Source organism: Gasterosteus aculeatus, chromosome 14, assembly GCF_964276395.1.
Source record: "Gasterosteus aculeatus chromosome 14, fGasAcu3.hap1.1, whole genome shotgun sequence".
Taxonomy (NCBI): Eukaryota; Metazoa; Chordata; class Actinopteri; order Perciformes; family Gasterosteidae; genus Gasterosteus; species Gasterosteus aculeatus.
In genome coordinates this window covers 2,337,101-2,356,038 of record NC_135702.1, presented here as the reverse complement: position 1 = coordinate 2,356,038, position 18,938 = coordinate 2,337,101, and the positions used below count along the sequence as shown (strand labels likewise).

Below are 18,938 nucleotides of genomic sequence, written 5' to 3'. Positions count from 1 at the left end.
AATGCAGACGTTATGGAGATGAGTTTATTTAGAACGTATTCTGAAAGTATATGACGTCATGGCTTGTTGACAAAGGTGTTAAAGTTAGTGCAGTTCTACTGACACATGTGCACTTTGTGAAATACAGTGCTGTGATAAAGCCCCAAGTAAGAGGAAGACGACCTGATTGGTTTGGCATAATTTCTATCCTCAAGTCCCCCTTCGCTTAAAGTATTCTTTACATTTTGCTACTTCACTCGGATGTTTGAGCTCCTCTGTGCAGAACCGTGTTTGTGCAGAGTTTGACACCGGAGGGCCGTTTTCCTCGAGCTTCTCTTGTTTATTCACAGCTCGGCATTCTGACTTCACAAACAGCTCGCAGACGTTCCTGTGGAGCCAAAACTGAGAATAGACTTCACACTGACATGCCGGTGATTACAGCGCTGACCGGGTGTTGTGATCAGCAGTCCAACTTTTCATGTAATGCTCTCGATGCATTGATTATGCACAAACATGCAGGCATGGGAGAAGAGGCTCAGCATGCCGCCGTCCCACCGGAGATAGCGGCGGTATGTCGGGTAACGATTTCAGGTGGACACAGGTTTCACACCGGTGTTTATTTAAAGCAGCTGTGAAGATCAACATGCGGTTCCAGGTGGTTTGGAGGAAGCTGTGTTGCAACAAAAGGCTCAAGGGCCACTGAGAGATCAATGAGCCCGTATGGATCCGTCCGATTCCGTCCAATGGAGCCGACTCGTTTACGCTTTACTCAACTTACGTAACCCAGGAACAAATAAGCTCCTCTTGCTTTATGGTCGGTCCCATGAATATTTCCGTTAAACGTTAGCTAAAATAGAAGTCTCAATTTTTTGGAGTAGGATTCCCAATCCTTCTACAATCATTCTGCTATTAAATCCCTTTTACTTTACATCCCGTTGCTACTTAATCTGAAATAAAATTAACATAACACCCAACTTAAAAAAGGGGACGTTCACATATTTTGGGATGTGTGTAACGTCTGTTTGTGTTTTTGGCACTGGGAGTGTTTACGCGCTGCAGGGTGGAGGTGGAGGTGGAGGGTGGGTCTGGGTGAAGCTCCGTCCAGACATGTGGCCCCTGACCTGTGGGCGTGTCTGCGCGGCTGTCAGCGCCATAGAGGGAAACGTGTGACCACAGCGGGGGGAGAGAGAGGGAGAGAGAGAGAGAGAGAGAGAGGGGGGGCTGTGCTTTAAGTGTGTAGTTTAAACACGAAAATAATCACCTCAGTTATGTCGCGCGTCTTGAACCTGATCAAGATCCACGCGCGCAGAGATTTGGCCGCGTGCGCAGGAAGAGCTCGGCTTCCTTTGAGGACCATCTGCTGCACCTCGAGGAAACGCGCACAGGAGAGGTGAGATCCTGCGGGCGCGTTCACGTGTGCTGTGATTGACGTTGCGTTGAACACGCGTGTTATAAAAGAGGGTTTTAAATAGCGGGACTGGAGCTGCCGTGCGTAAAATGCGCGTAAAGCTGCAAGCAACATTGAATGCACTAAGGGGGGGTCAATATGTCCGCTCTGGTGGCAAGTGGCCCCCCACGCTGTAAACGAGTTGCGTGTTGTGAAGCTGCAGTGATTCATCTGTCTCTCTCTCTCTCTCGTAGCGATGCGTCCTCGGCTCTGCGAAAGAGGTGGAAGGACACCGCGGACACTGTGATCATAGGTGGGGGGTGTGTGGGGGTCAGCGTGGCCTATCACCTGGCCAAAGGCGGCGTGAAGGATGTGGTGCTGCTGGAGAAGTCTGAGCTGACGGCTGGCTCCACCTGGCACGCAGTACGTCTACCGGAGTGTGTCCAACACAGGGACTCGGGGACAAATTGTCACACAACATTGATATTTTCATTTTGGTTTTCAACCATTTTTTTCCTTTGTCAAAAAATCGTCCGAAATCGCCGTCAAAAATTATCTTAAATTTAAAATGGACTCAATGCTGTTTCCATTGACATAAAAAACGTTTTTTTTTAAACTTATTTAAAAATAATCTGTTTTTGGGATTGATAGATTTGATCATAAAAGTGAGCCCAAAGTGACATCCTTAGTAAAAAAATAAAAAATAAAAATCTGTTATTTTTAATTTTACAGCAAAGAAAAGTATCAAATCCTCATATATATTAACTAATTAATTAATCCTCCCAATTTGCAAAGCTTGAATGAGAGAATATTTTGTGTTAAATTACTGACACTCTTCATGAATGGAAATACTTGCAGATGAGTTTTGAATGAATCAAATGACCACAGCAAAATCCTACCAATTCAGTGGCTTCAACTAGGGAGCATGTGGTATTTAAATACTTAACTGGCTCATCGTTTCACAGGAAAGCTCTCTTCCTCGACAGCCTCATTCGGGGGAAGACGTTTACAGACATTTCAAGGTGCAGCTGTTCAAAGTTTTCAAGGCATCTGAGGCCTCGACCCACTTCCCTCCACTCGTTCACTTCACTGTGATGCTAATAATACACGTTTGACATGTCGGACAGGGGAACATTCTCTCATGTTCCTCTCTTTGCATCCCATCTGGCCATGAAGAAGAATGTTGGACTATCGTGAATGATGATGTTGGTCTTTGTCGTGCTGGAATAGATGCTTCAATAAGCGCCCGTTTCCAGCGGTGAGTGCGTGTATTTTCTTATCCTGTTTTTTTTTGTGTTATTCAGGCTGGTTTGACAACATATTACCATCCAGGCATCAACCTCAAAAAAGTCCACTATGACAGCATTAAATTATATGAGAGACTGGAGGCTGAAACCGGACAGGCGAGTTGTCCCGCTCACTTTTCTCGGATGCCGTGAGGTTCGGGTGTCTTCACTTTCGTCTTTCCACCTGCAGGCGGTGGGCTTCCACCAGCCGGGCAGCGTCCGTATCGCTGCGACGCAGGCCCGAGTGGACGAGATGAAGTACCAGATGACCCGCACACACTGGAACGTGACCGAGCAGCACATGATCGGGCCGGAGAAGGTCCACGAGCTCTTCCCCCTCCTCAATGTAGACAAGGTCCGTAGGAACCACGCATACGGTCGTCTATTTAACCGCAGAGGGAAAGTTTAAGGTCCCTCTCAAGACTGGAAGTAAATGTACGAATGAACATTCATTCTCACATGTGGATAAAAATAATTGGGAATTCGCTGATATGTTGTCGTTACCAACTGTGTTGGCATTTAAAATTCAGCTCCACGATCAATAACCCCCATGTCACTATTGTGATTAATGTTTGTAGTTTTCTGAAGGTTTCTCTTATTCTCCCCAGGTGTTGGCAGGTCTGTACACCCCAGGAGACGGACACATCGACCCCTACTCTCTGACCATGGCCCTGGCTGCCGGAGCTCGCATGTACGGCGCCCAGATCTACAACCCGGCCCCGGTCAGCGGCCTCCGCCCGACCGCCGACGGCAAGTGGGACGTCCAGACTCCTCACGGGACCATCCGCGCCAACCGCATCGTCAACGCGACGGGTACGTACCTGCACCCCAGCGGTCAGGGAGGACTGCGGGGGGGAGGGGTTCTGCTTTGGTCTTTGGTGCAAAATCACGCCTTAAATGTATTTTATTGCATCAATATAGAATTTTTATATCTTTATATTCGCGGTACCGTTGGGATTAAGGGCCAGTCGCTGCTGGGTGGTATCTGTGCACGCTGTGCAGACCTTTGCTCGCACGGACCACTGAGCTCAGAGTCATTTAATCTTTGGCTTGAACTGGGTGGCACCGGTTCTGGGGGGATTTCGTTGGCGAGGACTCCTTTCATCCCCGGTGCTGTTGTTTGTTTATCCGGCAACTTTCAGGAATTTGCTTAAGTGTGTCGTGCTCAATAGAAGAGATTGTGTAACATGAATACATAAAGATACAGTGTGTGTGTGTGTATATATATATATATATATATATATATATATATATATATATATATATATGGTGTCCTCTTCGCTGCAGTAGCAGTCATCTTAAAATTGCCCCCCCCCCCCCAAATTGAAATAGCATCTGCAGTCCATCTCTTTAAAATACAGTTAAAGTAATTAATGTATCAGATATGCATTCATGGTAAAACTATTTTACTATAACAGTTAAAAGCTTAATGTTATAGAATAATCCCCTCATACAAAAAGACCCTCATACAAAACCACTCACACAACCGCCGGCTGTCGGACTTTCACAGCGACCGACAGCGGGCACACGGGTCACGTTTCATCCAATCAGGAAGCAGCAGCACTTGCACACCTCCCGCGGGAACGTTTGTTTACCTCCAGTTTTTACCTTTTTTCTTTTTTTTTTGCATCCAGGGGATGGAATGAAAGACTGATATCAAACGTTGGCATTTATGATCTATTTATCTATTATATACCAATTGTCATTGAGATAAAGTTGTGTTGTTGAAGGCATTGTGCTCGTGGTGTCGTTTAAAAGCCCAAACCCCCACAAAGTGCTGCTTTGCTGAACTTGCATAAGAGCGACTATCCTCGGTTAACGCTCCGCTCTTTCTTACACACTTTATCTCTCCTACTCTTCACTGCCGCCGTCACTAATCCTCGTGCAGCACCAGCATTTTTATTTTTCCCCAAACACTGTCCGCTGTGGAGCAGTCTGGAGGGCTGGAATCCCTCCTCCCAGTTAGACATTTAGAGCCTAAATTAAGGTCAAAGGTCTTCATAATTTTAACCTATGGGATCTGTTTCAACATGTTGGCCTTGTTGTAAACATTGTGTGAAGAGTGAGCTACACTTTTTAAACCTCCAACGCATTTCTTGCTTTTTAAAATCCTGAATAACTTCACTTTACTATTACTTTAAACCATCCATTGATCTGTTGTTTTGAGCAAGACTTACTAACCACAGTTGCCCATAATGTGAGTTACAGCTCACTCCTTTTCATCAGGACTTTATTGAAAGGTTGTTTTATTTTGGGGGAGCTTGACCGTGTTCATTGCCGCTCCTGAGGCGAATCGGCCCGGTGTGCCGGCGTCTGGTAAACACGCTGCTCTGCAGCACGGCTCTTGCGTAACCTTTCTGGGGACCTTATCTGGCTGTTGTGTGCACGCACCACCCAACACCGTCCCATGTGAAAGAGTCCACATGTGGTGCGCGGGCGGAATTTAGAGAGATAAATGTTGCAGATTCCCGGTTTAAGCGATGCTGGTTATATCAGGAAGCGCAGCATGATAAATCGTTCATTTCTGCTTTAAAGTTGCACGTTTTACAAACGACTCTTTGTTGAACTGCACTTACTTACATTATATATATATACATACATATATATATAAAATCTAAAGCATGTTGAAAAGAGTAGCGCGGCGTTGTAGGGGCCGTTACTTCTTCATCCAAACTTTGTACGTCCACCGGGGGACATAAAGTTTTTATTCAAGATTCAATAAAACATCTGGATCAATATAGAACATTCTGCAACAGCTCTGACAACTACAGCGGAAGCAGTTCAGATTACTTTGGGGGTTTTCTTTCTTACTAAGAGTACAGGAGGAATATGGAACCAGCAGCTGCTTAGTGTAGCTTTGAACAAAGACTTGAAGCAGGAGGAAACGGCCAGTTTGGCTTCGTCCAAAAGCCAAAGAATGTGCCTGTGTCTTGTGTTTAATGCCTACTTTTCTTGGTGAGGAACCAAACTGCCCGTAAAAAAAGAATGAGATTTAGAACTGCTGGTCAGTAAATTATTGTTACCTGTGGACACAGCAAGGCCGGCTCTTTCCCCTTGCTTCTTGTCTTCATGCTAAGCTAACCGTCTCCTGGCTGTAACGTAATAGAGGAATGCAAGCGAGCGGCTGCCGCCTGAATAGGGAAAAACTGTACGTAATTCCTGTTCCTGTTTCTTTTTTTTAAGGTTTCTGGGCCCGGGAGGTTGGCAAGATGATCGGATTCGACCACCCCACCATCCCGGTGCACCACCAGTACGTAGTGACGGCAACGGTACCGCAGGTGAAGGCTCTGAAGAAGGAGCTGCCCGTCATCCGGGACCTGGAGGGCTCCTACTACCTGCGGCAGGAACGAGACGGCCTGTTGTTCGGCCCGTATGAAAAGATGGAGAAGATGGTGCTGCAGGACTCCTGGGTCAGAGACGGAGTGCCCCCGGGTCCGTCCGCCATTCACGCATTCCTCTTTCGTTTTTGTATTCATTTCAGCTAACTCCCTGTGCCTCTTTGTGGCCGCTGCAGGTTTCGGTAAGGAGCTGTTTGAGTCGGACCTGGACCGGATAATGGAGCATGTCGAGATGGCCATGGAGATGGTCCCCGTGCTGAAGGAGGCCGACATCATCAACATTGTGTCTGGACCCATCACGTACACCCCTGACCTGCTGCCCATGGTCGGACCGCACCAAGGAGCACGCAACTACTGGACTGCCATTGGCTTTGGGTGAGTGTTGGGGATGGGGATCGGTAAGTAGATGAAGACTGACTCCCAACGCTCAAAGCTCTGGAACGTTTCTTTCAGGTATGGTGTCATCCACGCTGGCGGGATCGGTAAGTTCCTGAGCGACTGGATCCGGAATGGGGAGCCTCCGTACGACCTGATCGAATGCGACACCAACCGCTACGGCAAATGGTCGGACGTGGCTTTCCTGTGCGCCAAAGCCCGAGAATCGTACGGCTTCAACAACGTGGGTAAGAACGAGACGGTTCGCACGCCCGTCGTACGAAACTGTCCCCTTTTCCCCCGTTCGATGAGCCCTCACTCTGTCCGTCTCGCCAGTCGGCTACCCAAAGGAGGAGCGATTCGCCGGCCGACCGACCCACCGACAGAGCGGCGTCTACGAGCTGCTGAAGGACAAAGCTTCCATGGGCTTTCACGCCGGCTGGGAACAACCGCACTGGTTCTACAAACCGGGAGACGACACCGGATACAAGTAAGGCCTCCGCTAGATAAATACGTTTAATTAAGACGGTGAACATTATACCTTCTAAACATGCGTGTGTTGCATTTAACTATTACGTCGGTTGACTTTTGTCAATGTGTTGCAACAAAGTTTCAACAGCACCGATACAAAGAGACGTTTTTGTGCTCAGGCCGAGTTTCCGACGCACCAACTGGTTCGGACCGGTTGGCAGGGAGTGCAAGCTGGTGATGGAGAAGGTGGGCGTGATCGACCTGACGCCTTTCGCCAAGTTCATCGTGAAGGGGAAGGACTCGCTCAAGCTGCTGGACCGCCTGTTCGCCAACAACATGCCAAAGGTGGTGCCAACGCGTGCGCTTCAGCAACACCCGCCTGAACTGACTTATTAACCTGTGTTTGTCGTCAGGTGGGACTCACCAACGTCAGCCACATGCTGACACCCAGCGGGAAAGTCTTTGCGGAGGTCACCATCACCCAGCTGGCACCAGGAGAGTTCCTGCTCATCACAGGCTCGGGGTCAGAGGGACATGACCTCAGGTGAAACTGTCCTCCATCTCGCATCCAACCGTTTTTTGGTTTGCTTCCTTTAATTGCCTAAATAATGAGCAACCTCACGTTATGAGAAGCGAAGCTACTGCAGAAGTTTATCACACTGCATTCTCTCTACTGACCAGGCGGGGGCGACTCTTCTCGTCGCAAAAAGAAGTCTGAGACTTCTCCCTTGATTTATTTATTGTTAGAGTCAACGTTCTTAACCTCTAGTTTCAAGTCTCCTTCCATGAAGCATGATGTTCATTTAGTAAATAGCCGCGAGCATCGGCCACCGTTCGCCAGAGTCGGAGGAAATTCGAAACGCCCTCTTGGTGACAGTTGTGAATAGCCCTTGCCTGCAGTTAGCGGCGTATGCAATGGAATTTTAAGCCGTGCGATCGGGTGTCTCGTGCCCAAATGCACCCGTGGAGTCGTAGTTACAATCTCGCATAATTTGTACACAGGTTTGTCATTTTTTAATTCTTAATTTTTTCAGAGACCCAGATACTTTCTTGCTGAAGGTGCTCCAACTCTTCTGCTGTTTTTACAAAAAAGAAGCATTTAATTCTGCTACCAGGGACGCTCAAACTAGCGCTCAAGGAATTTATTGTCACATCCTTTAAAAAAAAAAAAGAAGCTTTTTATACAATAAAAAACAGTAATTTATATAGTTCAGTAATAGCTCCTTGGATGAAACTCTCTCTCAGAGTGTTCTACACGGCAGAAACCTAAAACCTGTCGGCAGCTGTCAACACAACTCCCCTCCATTTGCTCCAATCAGGAGGCGCTGCATTAAAACTTTCTCTCTCACCAAGCACACGGTTCATGTTGAGTAGCGACCTCTTCTGGGATGAAGATGAAGAGTTGGTGTGAGGTCACATCTCCTCACGTGTGGCTGAGATGTGACAGAATGTGAAATAATAATAATGGAGTAAGTAATTCTGTATGTTTATGTCCTTGAGGTCAAACACATCTTATTTGTTTTAAAGGGACAGTGCGTCACCTTAGAACGACTAGTTTATATTTACATAGGTTTCTACGGCAGCCCAGAATGGTCAAACCACTCTGCAGCGTCAAAATAGGTCGACACTAGAAGGTCTAAAACTCCAACATTTAACCATTTATGACACATTTGTTCAACATGCAGCGAAGCAACAGTGATGCAAAGTAGTCCTGCTGAAAGTTGTCTCCATGTTGCTCCAGGTGGATCGAGGCAGAGGCTGCAGACGGAGGACACGACGTGGACATCAGCAACGTGACCGAAGACATGGGTGTGTTGGGCATCGCGGGACCAAACTCCCGCAAAGTTCTTCAGAAGCTGACGGACGAGGATTTGAGCGACGCCGCGTTCAAGTTTCTCCACTGCAAGTCCATCCGGTTGGCCGGCGTCCCCGTCCGGGCCATCAGGATCTCCTACACCGGTGCGCCGCACTTTGTGAATTCCGTCAGCAAAACCTGTCAAACGGGATTTTTCCAGAGCTGCATTTGACTTTGTATTTTGGACTCTTATTCTTAATTCTGTGTATTTGTGTGTGTGTGTGTGTGTGTGTGTAGGTGAGCTCGGCTGGGAGTTGTACATCGAGCAGAAGAACATGGCGACTGTGTACCAGGCCATGATGGAAGCGGGAAAAGACGAGGGTATCGACAATTTTGGGACGTACGCCATGTCTTCCCTCAGACTGGAAAAGGGCTTCAGAGGCTGGGGAGCAGAGGTACACACAGACAGCTACACACACACACACACACACACACACACACACAGGATTTAAAGTAAGAGTATCTCACAACTCTTCTTCTAACCGAACAAACCCAATGGAACATGTCTGATGGTACGCTGGTTAACTTTAAAAGGGCTATGCTAGCTGTTTCCAACCGTTTCAAGTCTTAATGCTAAGCTAGGCCTTGCTATTCCTTTAAGTAGCAAAGATTAAGCTTTTTCACCTCGCCGATCCCTACAGATGAACTGCGACACGAACCCTCTGGAGGCTGGATTGGATTATTTCATCAAATTGAACAAGGTGACCATCCATCTAATTTGTACACTTGCGTTTCTTAACACAATCGACCTGTTTTTGTATCCCCGTCTGTACGATGTCATTTCCTGTTTAACCAGGAGTAAATTTTTAACAACGGCGTTTTCCTTTCGCCCAGCCTGCTGACTTCATCGGCAAAGCCGCCCTTCAGGAGATCAAGGCCAAGGGCCTGAAGAGGAAGCTCTCCTACATCACGCTGGACACGGACGACATCGACCCCGAAGGCAACGAGACCGTCTGGCACAACGGCAAGGTCAGCGCCGCCGAAGCTCCACCGGTCGGGTGCACGTGGGGTAATCTTTGTGGTCGTTTCTCACGTGGGCGCGGCGCCCCCTCTCCCTCCTCCCGCCAGGTGGTCGGCAACACGACGTCCGGCGCCTACAGCTACAGCAGCCAGCAGAGCCTGGCGTTCGCCTACCTGCCTCCGGAGCTGTGCTCGGTGGGCCAGAAGGTGGAGGTGGAGCTGCTGGGCAGGAAGTACCGCGCCATGGTGATCCAGGAGCCCTTGGTCCTCACCGAACCCACGCGCACCCGGCTGCAGAAGAAAGCAAAGGGAAAAGCATGAGCTGTCCTCACCAGCCGATGAAGATCAACGAGTCTTATGTCCGTGTTCTGGACGGTTCGTGGTGAGAAACCTCTTCCTGTTTGGCTTCTTCTCGAGGGGGAAGTTGGAAACAGATTGAGGGCGTGCTTCATAAATGTGTTTTTGAGGGAAATAATGTTTAATGTTTACACAACAAAATGTCTTGAGTGCTGGAATTTGGTAATTTGTTGAAGGGATTTAAATGTTTATGCTTTGTGAATGATGCTTGATTCAGTATTTGAAGAAAAAAGAAAAAGTTCTGTGTTTTTTAGTAACTACTTTGTGATAAAGGTGACATAATATACAAACAACAAAACCAAAAGAAACAGGCGGCTCACCAACTTGTACAAAGATTGTTTTATAAATCTGTTTTTATAATTTTAATTTTAATTTTATTTTATTCTAATATGTAATTGAATTGTATATTAATTACCTTGATAATTAAATCAAATCGCTCTTCTGTGTTTCCTGAGTTGTGCAACTCTTCATTCATAGTATATTTTGTTGTTTTATTTTTTAAAAATACCATTTTTTTACCTATATACACTTAATGTAATTAACACTTAGTCCATGGCGGCTCCACACGACGCGAAGCGTGTTTATCTTGAACCAAGCGGGCTCCCGTACCTCCACGTGATTGGCTGTTTCTTTGCAATGATCTGATTGGCTGCCGCGGCCGAGGTTCATTTTCTAAGCAACATCCTGTTACCGCAGTTTACTTCTGTGGTAACGAGGAAGGGACGACGTTGCGAACTAAAAGCCTCCTCGCGTCTCACCTCGCGCGTCTTTTCGTTTCACGGACGGAACCGAAGCGATGGACTTTTCTCTTCTCTTCGCGGCTCTGCTGCTCGTCAGTTTCCGCTCAGCTTCGGCGGCCGCGCGCCCGCACGTCGTCTTCATCCTGGCGGACGACTTCGGCTGGAACGACGTTGGGTACCACGGCTCGGAGATCCGCACCCCGAACCTGGACCGGCTGTCCGCGGCGGGAGTCCGCCTGGAGAACTACTACGTCCAGCCGCTGTGCACGCCCTCCAGGAGCCAGCTGATGACCGGCAGGTACCAGGTGAGCCAATGGCAGGCCGGTACCGGGTGAGCCATTGGCAGGCCGGTACCGGGTGAGCCAATGGCAGGCCGGTACCGGGTGAGCCAATGGCAGGCCGGTACCAGGTGAGCCAATGGCAGGGCGGTACCGGGTGAGCCAATGGCAGGCAGGTACCAGGTGAGCCAATGGCAGGCCGGTACCGGGTGAGCCAATGGCAGGCCGGTACCGGGTGAGCCAATGGCAGGCCGGTACCGGGTGAGCCAATGGCAGGCAGGTACCAGGTGAGCCAATGGCAGGCAGGTACCGGGTGAGGGGTATTGTAACTTTTAACTAAATCTGAAGAGAAGTCAAAACTACAGTATTTCCCTCTATATAGAGAAGTACGAAGTTGTATAAAGTACTAAAGTACAAGTACCCTAAATTGTTTTAATTTGCCAGCTTGAGTAAATGTATTTAGGTAAATTCCACGGCAGTGTTTAATTCACTTTATGTAGATCATATTTAAGGAGCCTCCACTGCATCACGAGGACGGTTTGTTCACATTAAGAAGAACACTCCAGATACATCAAGAATCTAATTTCAACTTTGGTGGAAAAGAGGACAGAAGGACAAAGTCTTTATTTTGAAACTTCCTCTTGCCCCACTGAAGCGACTGGTTCCCGTTTCTACCCGAGGCGTCTTATTTGTCCTCCCCAGATCCACACGGGCATGCAGCACCAGATCATCTGGCCCTGTCAGCCCCACTGCGTGCCCCTGGACGAGAAGCTGCTGCCCCAGCTGATGAAGGAGGCGGGGTACGCCACGCACATGGTGGGCAAGTGGCACCTGGGGATGTACAGGAAGGACTGCCTGCCGACGCGCCGCGGCTTCGACACGTACTTCGGTACGTCCCACCGAGGAGCCTGCCGACGCCGCCGTGCAGGCGGTTTGATTGCTGTGGTGGCGCACCTCGATGAACGTACATTTGTTCAAATGTGTGGCGCAGGCTACCTGCTGGGCAGCGAGGACTACTTCACCCACGTCCGCTGTAGCAACATCGCCGCCCGGAACCTCACTCGCTGCGCGCTGGACCTGCGGGACGGAGAGGAGGTCGCCGCCGGATACGAAGGAGTTTATTCCACCGAGGCGTTCGGCCGCAGGGCCACCGGCATCATTGAAAAACACAACTCCGACGAGGTGACGCACACACACACACAAGGAAACAATGTAGGTCAGTCAGTCTTCTAATGAAGATAATTGCACATCTCACTGATAAAACACCTGTACTTTAGGGGTATAACTTCTAATGGAGTATTTATGACTGATGTATTTAACCGTTGGACCGCAGTAACAACCGGTGAGCTAATCTTCACATGTGCGTGGCCTCCATCTCGCAGCCGCTCTTCCTCTACGTGGCGCTGCAAGCCGTCCACGAGCCCCTGCAGGTGCCCGAGCGCTACCTGGCCCCCTACAGCTTCATCGAGGACCGCCGCCGCAGGCTGTACGCCGGCATGGCGTCGGCCATGGACGAGGCGGTGGGCAACATCACCCTGGCTCTGCGGCGGCGGGGGCTTTGGGACGACACCGTCCTGGTGTTCTCGACGGGTACGTTTTTTGGAGAAGACGACGCACCGGATCGTCTTACTTCGTTACGGGTTCACTTCAACGATGGAGGAGCTAGTTTTATTTACACACAAATGGGATAAACTCCTTTCGTCGCCCGTCTCTCACTGACTCCTTCAGAATGGAAAACCAGTGAGTCAGTAAGTGCAAAGTGAAGACCAATTAGGCCAAACTTTCCTTTGAGTTACAGCATCAGAGGGATTGATTGTGCATTTCATTAGACAAGAGGGAGGAACCCGTGGAACCCTTCGCCTGCGTGATGTTTGCAGAATTCCCCACTCTGGGTTCTCCGAGGGAAGATGTCCTGTGATACAGCAGATGTCCTCTAGGGGGCAGTGGTTTGTTGCATTTGACCTGTTGGGGTTCTCTGTCAGGCCAGATGTGGACATTCACAGACAGGAATCCCACTGGCACTTTGATGGGCTTCATACGCTGTCATCGTTACGGCGACGAGGCCGCACGGCGCCACCCAAACAAACTCAAGCACACCTTCCTTTTTGAGGGCTTTTTTTTTAAGGGTAATTAGCAGACGGGAACAATGCAGTGACAGTAAAGGTAGTCAGCTCCTCCCACACGTTGGGATTATTTCTTTATTTACATACTTTCTTCCCCAAAATACAAAATGTTTGTTTTCACGTTTGCATTCACTGATTTCCGACTCTCCTCCTGAAGATAACGGCGGTCAGACGCTGGCGGGCGGCAGCAACTGGCCCCTGCGCGGGAGGAAGTGGTCGCTGTGGGAGGGAGGGGTCCGGGGGGTCGGGTTCGTCGCCGGCCCTCTGCTGAAGCGACCCGGGACCGTCTGCCGGGAACTCGTCCACGTCTCCGACTGGCTGCCGACCCTCGTCGGCCTGGCGGGGGGGAACGTCAGCGGCACCAGGCCGCTGGACGGGTTCGACGTGTGGAACGCGATCAGGTGAGCGGCGTGGGGGCTTGGTGAGCTCTTTGTCGCCGCGGCGACGGGGGCTCAAAGAGGCGTCCGGCCGTCGGCCGTCGTCCTCGCGCCAATCTGCAAACCTTCACCTCCCTTTGTTTTCCTCTCCACTCGTCCTCCCTCCGTCCCGCCAAACGCCGCCTGCTGTCGGATGAGCGCTCAGTGGTTTCCGTGGCAACGGACCTGAGATGCCGATACGTTCAATTATCTCTCGGATTGCACTTTTCCACGCGCGGCTCGTCACACCATGGCTTTGTAAACTAAATGTGCACCCGGGGGGGGAGGAGGAGGTGAAATTGAGGGCTGCAAGCAGAGCAGAATCGGGCCTCGGCCCGGACCGCTAACTACCACTCGCAGCCTCCGCGCGACGCCATTGGCTGACGTGCGTCAGCTGACCGCGGCTGCCCGCCGTGCCGTGTCGTGCGAGCCGGGCACACGGTTGTTTTTTATTTTTTTATTGGCTCGCCTGTTAAAAGAAAAGAAAAAAAATCGTTGTGATATACAAGAAGCAGCAGAGAGAAGCTATTCTGGTTGTGTTATCAGACGCTGTGGTCGGGGAGAGCTGTGTATTCTCTGTGGTGCACTGCGGTCAGAGCACATGAGCAACGGCCAGCTGGTTTAGATTTACACATCCCCGAGGATTTCACAGTGCACGAGTCCGTGTGCGCGCGTGTGTGCGCGCGTGTGTGTGTGTGTGTGTGTGTCCAAACGTTGTGCCTTCTCATCCTACAGCGAAGGCTTCGCCTCACCCAGACTGGAGCTGCTGCACAACATCGACCCGCTGTACGTGGACGTGGCGAAATGTAAGTTCCCCCCCCGTGAATCAGAACACGGCGAGACCCGACCGTCGACTGGCGCGTTGAGCCCTTGAGCCTCACTGGGAGAGACCACTGGTCACCAGTCCGTCACGTGGGCGACAAATATAGACGAGCGTTGGCTCCCGAAGGCAGTTTGGTTAATTGTTGGTTTCTGGAGAACATTTGTTGAACCATTTCTCATGTGCGAGTGACAAGAATTCATTAGATACGGCGCGTTGAGGAGAAGGAAGCCTCCTCCTCTTCCTCTCGCTGCTCCCTTTGTCTTCCATTGCGCGGCCCTTCGTCGTCTGACCTTTCTTCCTAGTTTCCCACCGGCATCAAGCGGCTCATTGTTTGAGCCCGTGTTCTCCAACTCGTGGATCCAATTAACTGGAGTCAAAGCCGACTGAGAATAAACGTGGGACTGAACTCCCATCAGAGAGCCCCCTCGCGTTTGTTGTGAGGGTTTGAAATGTGTTTGAGTGGATTCAGAGTTTACAAGGAGTCGGACCCCCTTTGGAGGGGTCTCATTCTTGTCTAAAGCACTCAATAGTAGGTGGTGCTGGTTGGAGGCCTCGGTTTCTGACTCTTTGGTTACACATTCTGACGTTTCTCCGGCTGAAATGTTTCACAGATGTGCCGTGATGGGTCTTCGCGAGGACAGACGCTTACCGTCTCCTTCCTCTAGCGTGCAGGTGTGGTTAGAAGACTCGTTACTGATGATCCGTTCCGTATGTGGCGCTGCAGTCTCGCTCTGAGACCTGAATCCACAGGATGACCGTCGAGCATTACACAGATCTGGGTTCAGTTTCAGCCTCAAGCGGCTTTAATGGAGTTGCATCAACCCATCGTGTCTTTGTAAAGTCCAACGCTTCCACATTTACATATCGGGTTGAACACAAGTCCAATTCTCAGATTTTCGCTCCGTTTTGGTCTCCACCACCGTCGGGCTGAGACGAGGTTGACGGCAGCTGTGAGACCGAAACATTCTTTGTGGTCTGTATAAACAAAACAATGAGCTGAAAGGTGCTAAAACGCTCCGTAAAAAGAAAGGATCATCAAACACGTTTTTACTGCGGGCGACGCATTTCACGTCCCGTCCCTCATCTCAAAGAGGAGAAACAGAGAACCTCGGAACTCCTGGGAAAACACGCCGTTAAACAAACGCCTTTTATTTATAGTCCGCCCTGATTTATCTGATTCTCCGCTTACGCGGCTAAAAGCCGAGCGAGCGCCGGCGCCCCGCGAGGTTTACGGTCCGCGCCCTCTAACTTAAATCACCAGCGAACTGCTGCTTCACCAGCGAACTGCTGCTTCACCAACGAACTGCTGCTTCACCAACGAACTGCTGCTTCACCAGCGAACTGCTGCTTCACCAGCGAACTGCTGCTTCACCAGCGAACTGCTGCTTCACCAACGAACTGCTGCTTCACCAACGAACTGCTGCTTCACCAACGAACTGCTGCTTCACCAGCGAACTGCTGCTTCACCAGCGAACTGCTGCTTCACCAGCGAACTGCTGCTTCACCAGCGAACTGCTGCTTCACCAGCGAACTGCTGCTTCACCAACGAACTGCTGCTTCACCAACGAACTGCTGCTTCACCAACGAACTGCTGCTTCACCAGCGAACTGCTGCTTCACCAGCGAACTGCTGCTTCACCAGCGAACTGCTGCTTCACCAGCGAACTGCTGCTTCACCAGCGAACTGCTGCTTCACCAACGAACTGCTGCTTCACCAACGAACTGCTGCTTCACCAACGAACTGCTGCTTCACCAACGAACTGCTGCTTCACCAGCGAACTGCTGCTTCACTAATGAACTGCTGCTTCACCAGCGAACTGCTCGGGGAAGGTCAGCTGCTCCTCCAGGCTGAGGTTCCTCTCCTCACCCACTTCCTCCTCTCATGCCTTCTTTATTCCCGCTGTGTGACTAAACGGGTCACAGAGGGGTCCCTGAACGCCTCTGGGGGGTCGGAACCCCTGGACTGGGCCCGAGACTTAAATCAACCCCCAAATTTCCTCTCCTCGCCGGGCCTCTTCCCACCTCCTCCTCTTTCCTGAGCCCCTCTGTGGATCCTGCTGCTGTGGGTCCAGACGAGCTTTCAGGCACAGGCAACAATGAGCGTAAGACATGTTGGGGCCCCTTTTTCTTCCAGAAGCAAGTGGAACAAGTGGGAGAAATTCACTCCGCTCCACCAACTTGCACAAAGGGCTAAATCTGACATGTGGTCCATGGCTGCAGCTCGCCCCCCTCCTGCAGAGGACGCGAGCTCTGCACGCCCGCTTGTTGCCATGTGGGCCGTTAGGATGCCCGCAGAAACGCTGAGATCGGAAACCTTTTTAATTCTCCGGTCATGCCGCTGCGGTTGATCAGACAAAAGAAATGCTCTCGTCTGGGAGTGAAGATAAGCTATTGAGTTCCTCCCGACGGAGCCGGTGAGATGAAGCCAGTCGGTGACTCGTGACCGATGCTCCTTGTTTTTTCTCAGCGCTGCTCAAACGGCCGACCGCTCCATTGTGCTTGGCGGAGGAAGGGGAGACCGGTGCTGAGTTGACCACATTAGCGCCATGTTGGTTGAATTCCTGCAGCCCCGAAAGTTCCACGTGTTTTGAGGAAAATTCATACAAGCGATGATTTCTGTTCTGAAAGGAACCGATTGCGTCAAAGCGCTAAATTCCTGATTTAAAAGCACAAAAAGAGTGCGTTGTGTGTTTATTTTCACACCTTCACTCGATTCCCAGGTATGCGGCGCCGCTTGGTGCCAGTCTACCACCTGGTGCGGTTTAGACAGACGGCGTCTGTACCGGGGGGGGGGGTTTAATATCGTCCCAATCAGCGGTTTCTAGTTGTTGCACACATTTTTCGAAGACGTGCGACCTCCCTGATCAGCGGTCTCCCCCCCCCCCCCCCCTCCCCTCTGCAGGTCCCGGCACCGGGCGACGGTTCCCTTTGGCCGAGGGGGTCGTCTCCGGCTTCGACGTGTCCGTCCACGCGGCCATCCGATCCTCCAACTGGAAGCTGCTGACGGGCTACCCGGGTCGGTGCCGAAGCCCGCCAGTGCATTGAAGAGGAAACCGATTGTCCGAATGTGCTTTCCAACTCCCGTCTCGTTTCAATCCAGGTTGCGACGTTTGGTTCCCGCGGCCGGGCCACAACGACTCGGCGCCCGGGTCCGACCCGCCGAAGCCGCCGATGCTCTACGACATCGAGAAGGATCCCGAGGAGAGGAACGAGCTGTCCGCCGCCTTCCCCGCCGTGGTGGAGTATCTGCTCGGCCGGCTCCAGACGCACCGGCAGAGCTCCTCGCCAATCGACTTCCCCGACGACGACCCCCGCTGTGACCCGGGCCCCGCGGGGGCCTGGGGACCCTGGGCCTGAGTCTACATGAAACACGGCGGCGGGGGAATCTCGTCCGTGGAGACGGACGGGGACGTTTATTTTACTCTCTTTAACAGTTACAGAATGGACGTTACGGCTTTTGATGAACTTTCATAAGTGACCAAACAGATTCTTTATTTTTTTCGGGCAACCAATCGTTGACCGACGGATTCCCTCCTTATTATTGATTATTTTATTGATTGAAAGCTCTGTCAGCTACACGTGTTGCTGCTTCGTAAAGCTGCTGCTTCAAGTATTTGCACTTCATTTATCGACTGTCCGTCCTGTAGGACTCAAACGTGCTTTTAAACATTTCACCACTGTGTGTGTGTGTGTGTGTGTGTGTGTGTGTGTGTGTGTGTGTGTGTGTGTGTGTGTGTGTAAGCAGCTGTTTACTCCTCATATGTTGTAAACAATGTGTCGCTGCCTCTAAACACACGCTGTGTTAAAACGCTGCTTTAAATGAACCGAGCTGTATTTGTTCTCTTCCTGCGTGCCGACGTGTCAAAGCTCAAGGAGTGAAACCCGATACTCATTTGCTCTGAAAACTCCAAAAGAGAATAAAGAGGTTTGTAAAAGGGGCCGAAAAGGCCCCACGAGCCGCTGAAAGCTTCCTGCACGCCGCTTGTCTCCGTCCTCCGCGAGTCTAAATGGGCTCGCCGAGTATTTCTAGTTTCCAGGTGGAAACTGTGAGGAATTTCTCGTGTGCTTCACGTGTTCGCGCTCTCATGCCAGTCATTCACGGATGTACACGGCTCAAAGTTCAGAGGCACGTTGATGCGTCTTCAGGTGTCGCTGTCGAGCGAAACAAACGCACCAAATAAACAAAATCGGACACTTAAAAAAGGCGAAGTTTGCATATTTTGAATTTAAATGAGAGAAACTAATTTCCTTAATGCATCCAGCCTCTTTGACCTTTTGGCATCCTGGTGTTCGACCCCCCTGCTGGCAGCAGGAAATGCTCCCTGCAGAGAGAGGGGGGCGTGTCCTAACGCGGGCCGTGACCCTTCACCTGGCATGGGAATTGATTGGCAGCTGAGCGAGGCCAACAACAATGTGCAGAGTTTGAAGAGGAGATCAATGCCACGACTTTTCATTTGGACCTCTTATTTATTTAATATATAACATGCTGGTGGTTCTTTACCTTTATACAGAGTCGGCCTAGTTGCACCACTCTTTATGCTAAGCTAATTT

General features: G+C 50.5%; 2 protein-coding genes across 3 annotated transcripts; both read left to right on the top strand.

The window, feature by feature from the left end:
- Nucleotides 1–1,038: 1,038 nt before the first annotated feature.
- On the top strand, nt 1,039–10,454 carry dmgdh (dimethylglycine dehydrogenase). The gene is made up of 16 exons (XM_040198258.2): nt 1,039–1,369; nt 1,621–1,789; nt 2,671–2,769; nt 2,843–3,007; nt 3,261–3,465; nt 5,836–6,084; nt 6,167–6,365; nt 6,444–6,613; nt 6,702–6,855; nt 7,016–7,181; nt 7,250–7,380; nt 8,578–8,795; nt 8,929–9,086; nt 9,333–9,392; nt 9,526–9,660; nt 9,760–10,454. The coding sequence occupies exons 1-16, from the start codon at nt 1,248–1,250 to the stop codon at nt 9,970–9,972; spliced, it is 2,613 nt and encodes an 870-aa protein (XP_040054192.2). The 5' UTR covers nt 1,039–1,247; the 3' UTR covers nt 9,973–10,454.
- A 183-nt stretch (nt 10,455–10,637) lies between these two features.
- arsb (arylsulfatase B) lies at nt 10,638–18,590 on the top strand. Of its 2 annotated transcripts, none has more exons than XM_040196962.2 (8): nt 10,638–11,053; nt 11,729–11,915; nt 12,018–12,208; nt 12,409–12,616; nt 13,307–13,550; nt 14,301–14,371; nt 17,290–17,403; nt 17,488–18,590. In XM_040196962.2, the coding sequence occupies exons 1-8, from the start codon at nt 10,805–10,807 to the stop codon at nt 17,742–17,744; spliced, it is 1,521 nt and encodes a 506-aa protein (XP_040052896.2). In that variant the 5' UTR covers nt 10,638–10,804; the 3' UTR covers nt 17,745–18,590. The 2 variants fall into 2 exon arrangements, with proteins under 2 accessions (XP_040052896.2, XP_077944942.1); XM_078088816.1 differs by having other exon boundaries at nt 10,668–11,068.
- Nucleotides 18,591–18,938: the final 348 nt, after the last annotated feature.

What these genes read in the sequence shown, in the direction of transcription:
- dmgdh (XM_040198258.2), top strand. Translation starts at nt 1,248, where the DNA reads ATGTCGCGCGTCTTGAACCTGATCAAGATCCACGCGCGCAGAGATTTG. An exon ending in GGAGACGACACCGGATACAA is followed by an intron (nt 6,856 to 7,015) that starts GTAAGGCCTCCG and finishes TTTTGTGCTCAG; the next exon opens with GCCGAGTTTCCGACGCACCA. An exon ending in TCAGAGGGACATGACCTCAG is followed by an intron (nt 7,381 to 8,577) that starts GTGAAACTGTCC and finishes ATGTTGCTCCAG; the next exon opens with GTGGATCGAGGCAGAGGCTG.
- arsb (XM_078088816.1), top strand. Translation starts at nt 10,805, where the DNA reads ATGGACTTTTCTCTTCTCTTCGCGGCTCTGCTGCTCGTCAGTTTCCGC. An exon ending in ACCAGGTGAGCCAATGGCAG is followed by an intron (nt 11,069 to 11,728) that starts GCCGGTACCGGG and finishes TGTCCTCCCCAG; the next exon opens with ATCCACACGGGCATGCAGCA. An exon ending in CGGCTTCGACACGTACTTCG is followed by an intron (nt 11,916 to 12,017) that starts GTACGTCCCACC and finishes TGTGTGGCGCAG; the next exon opens with GCTACCTGCTGGGCAGCGAG.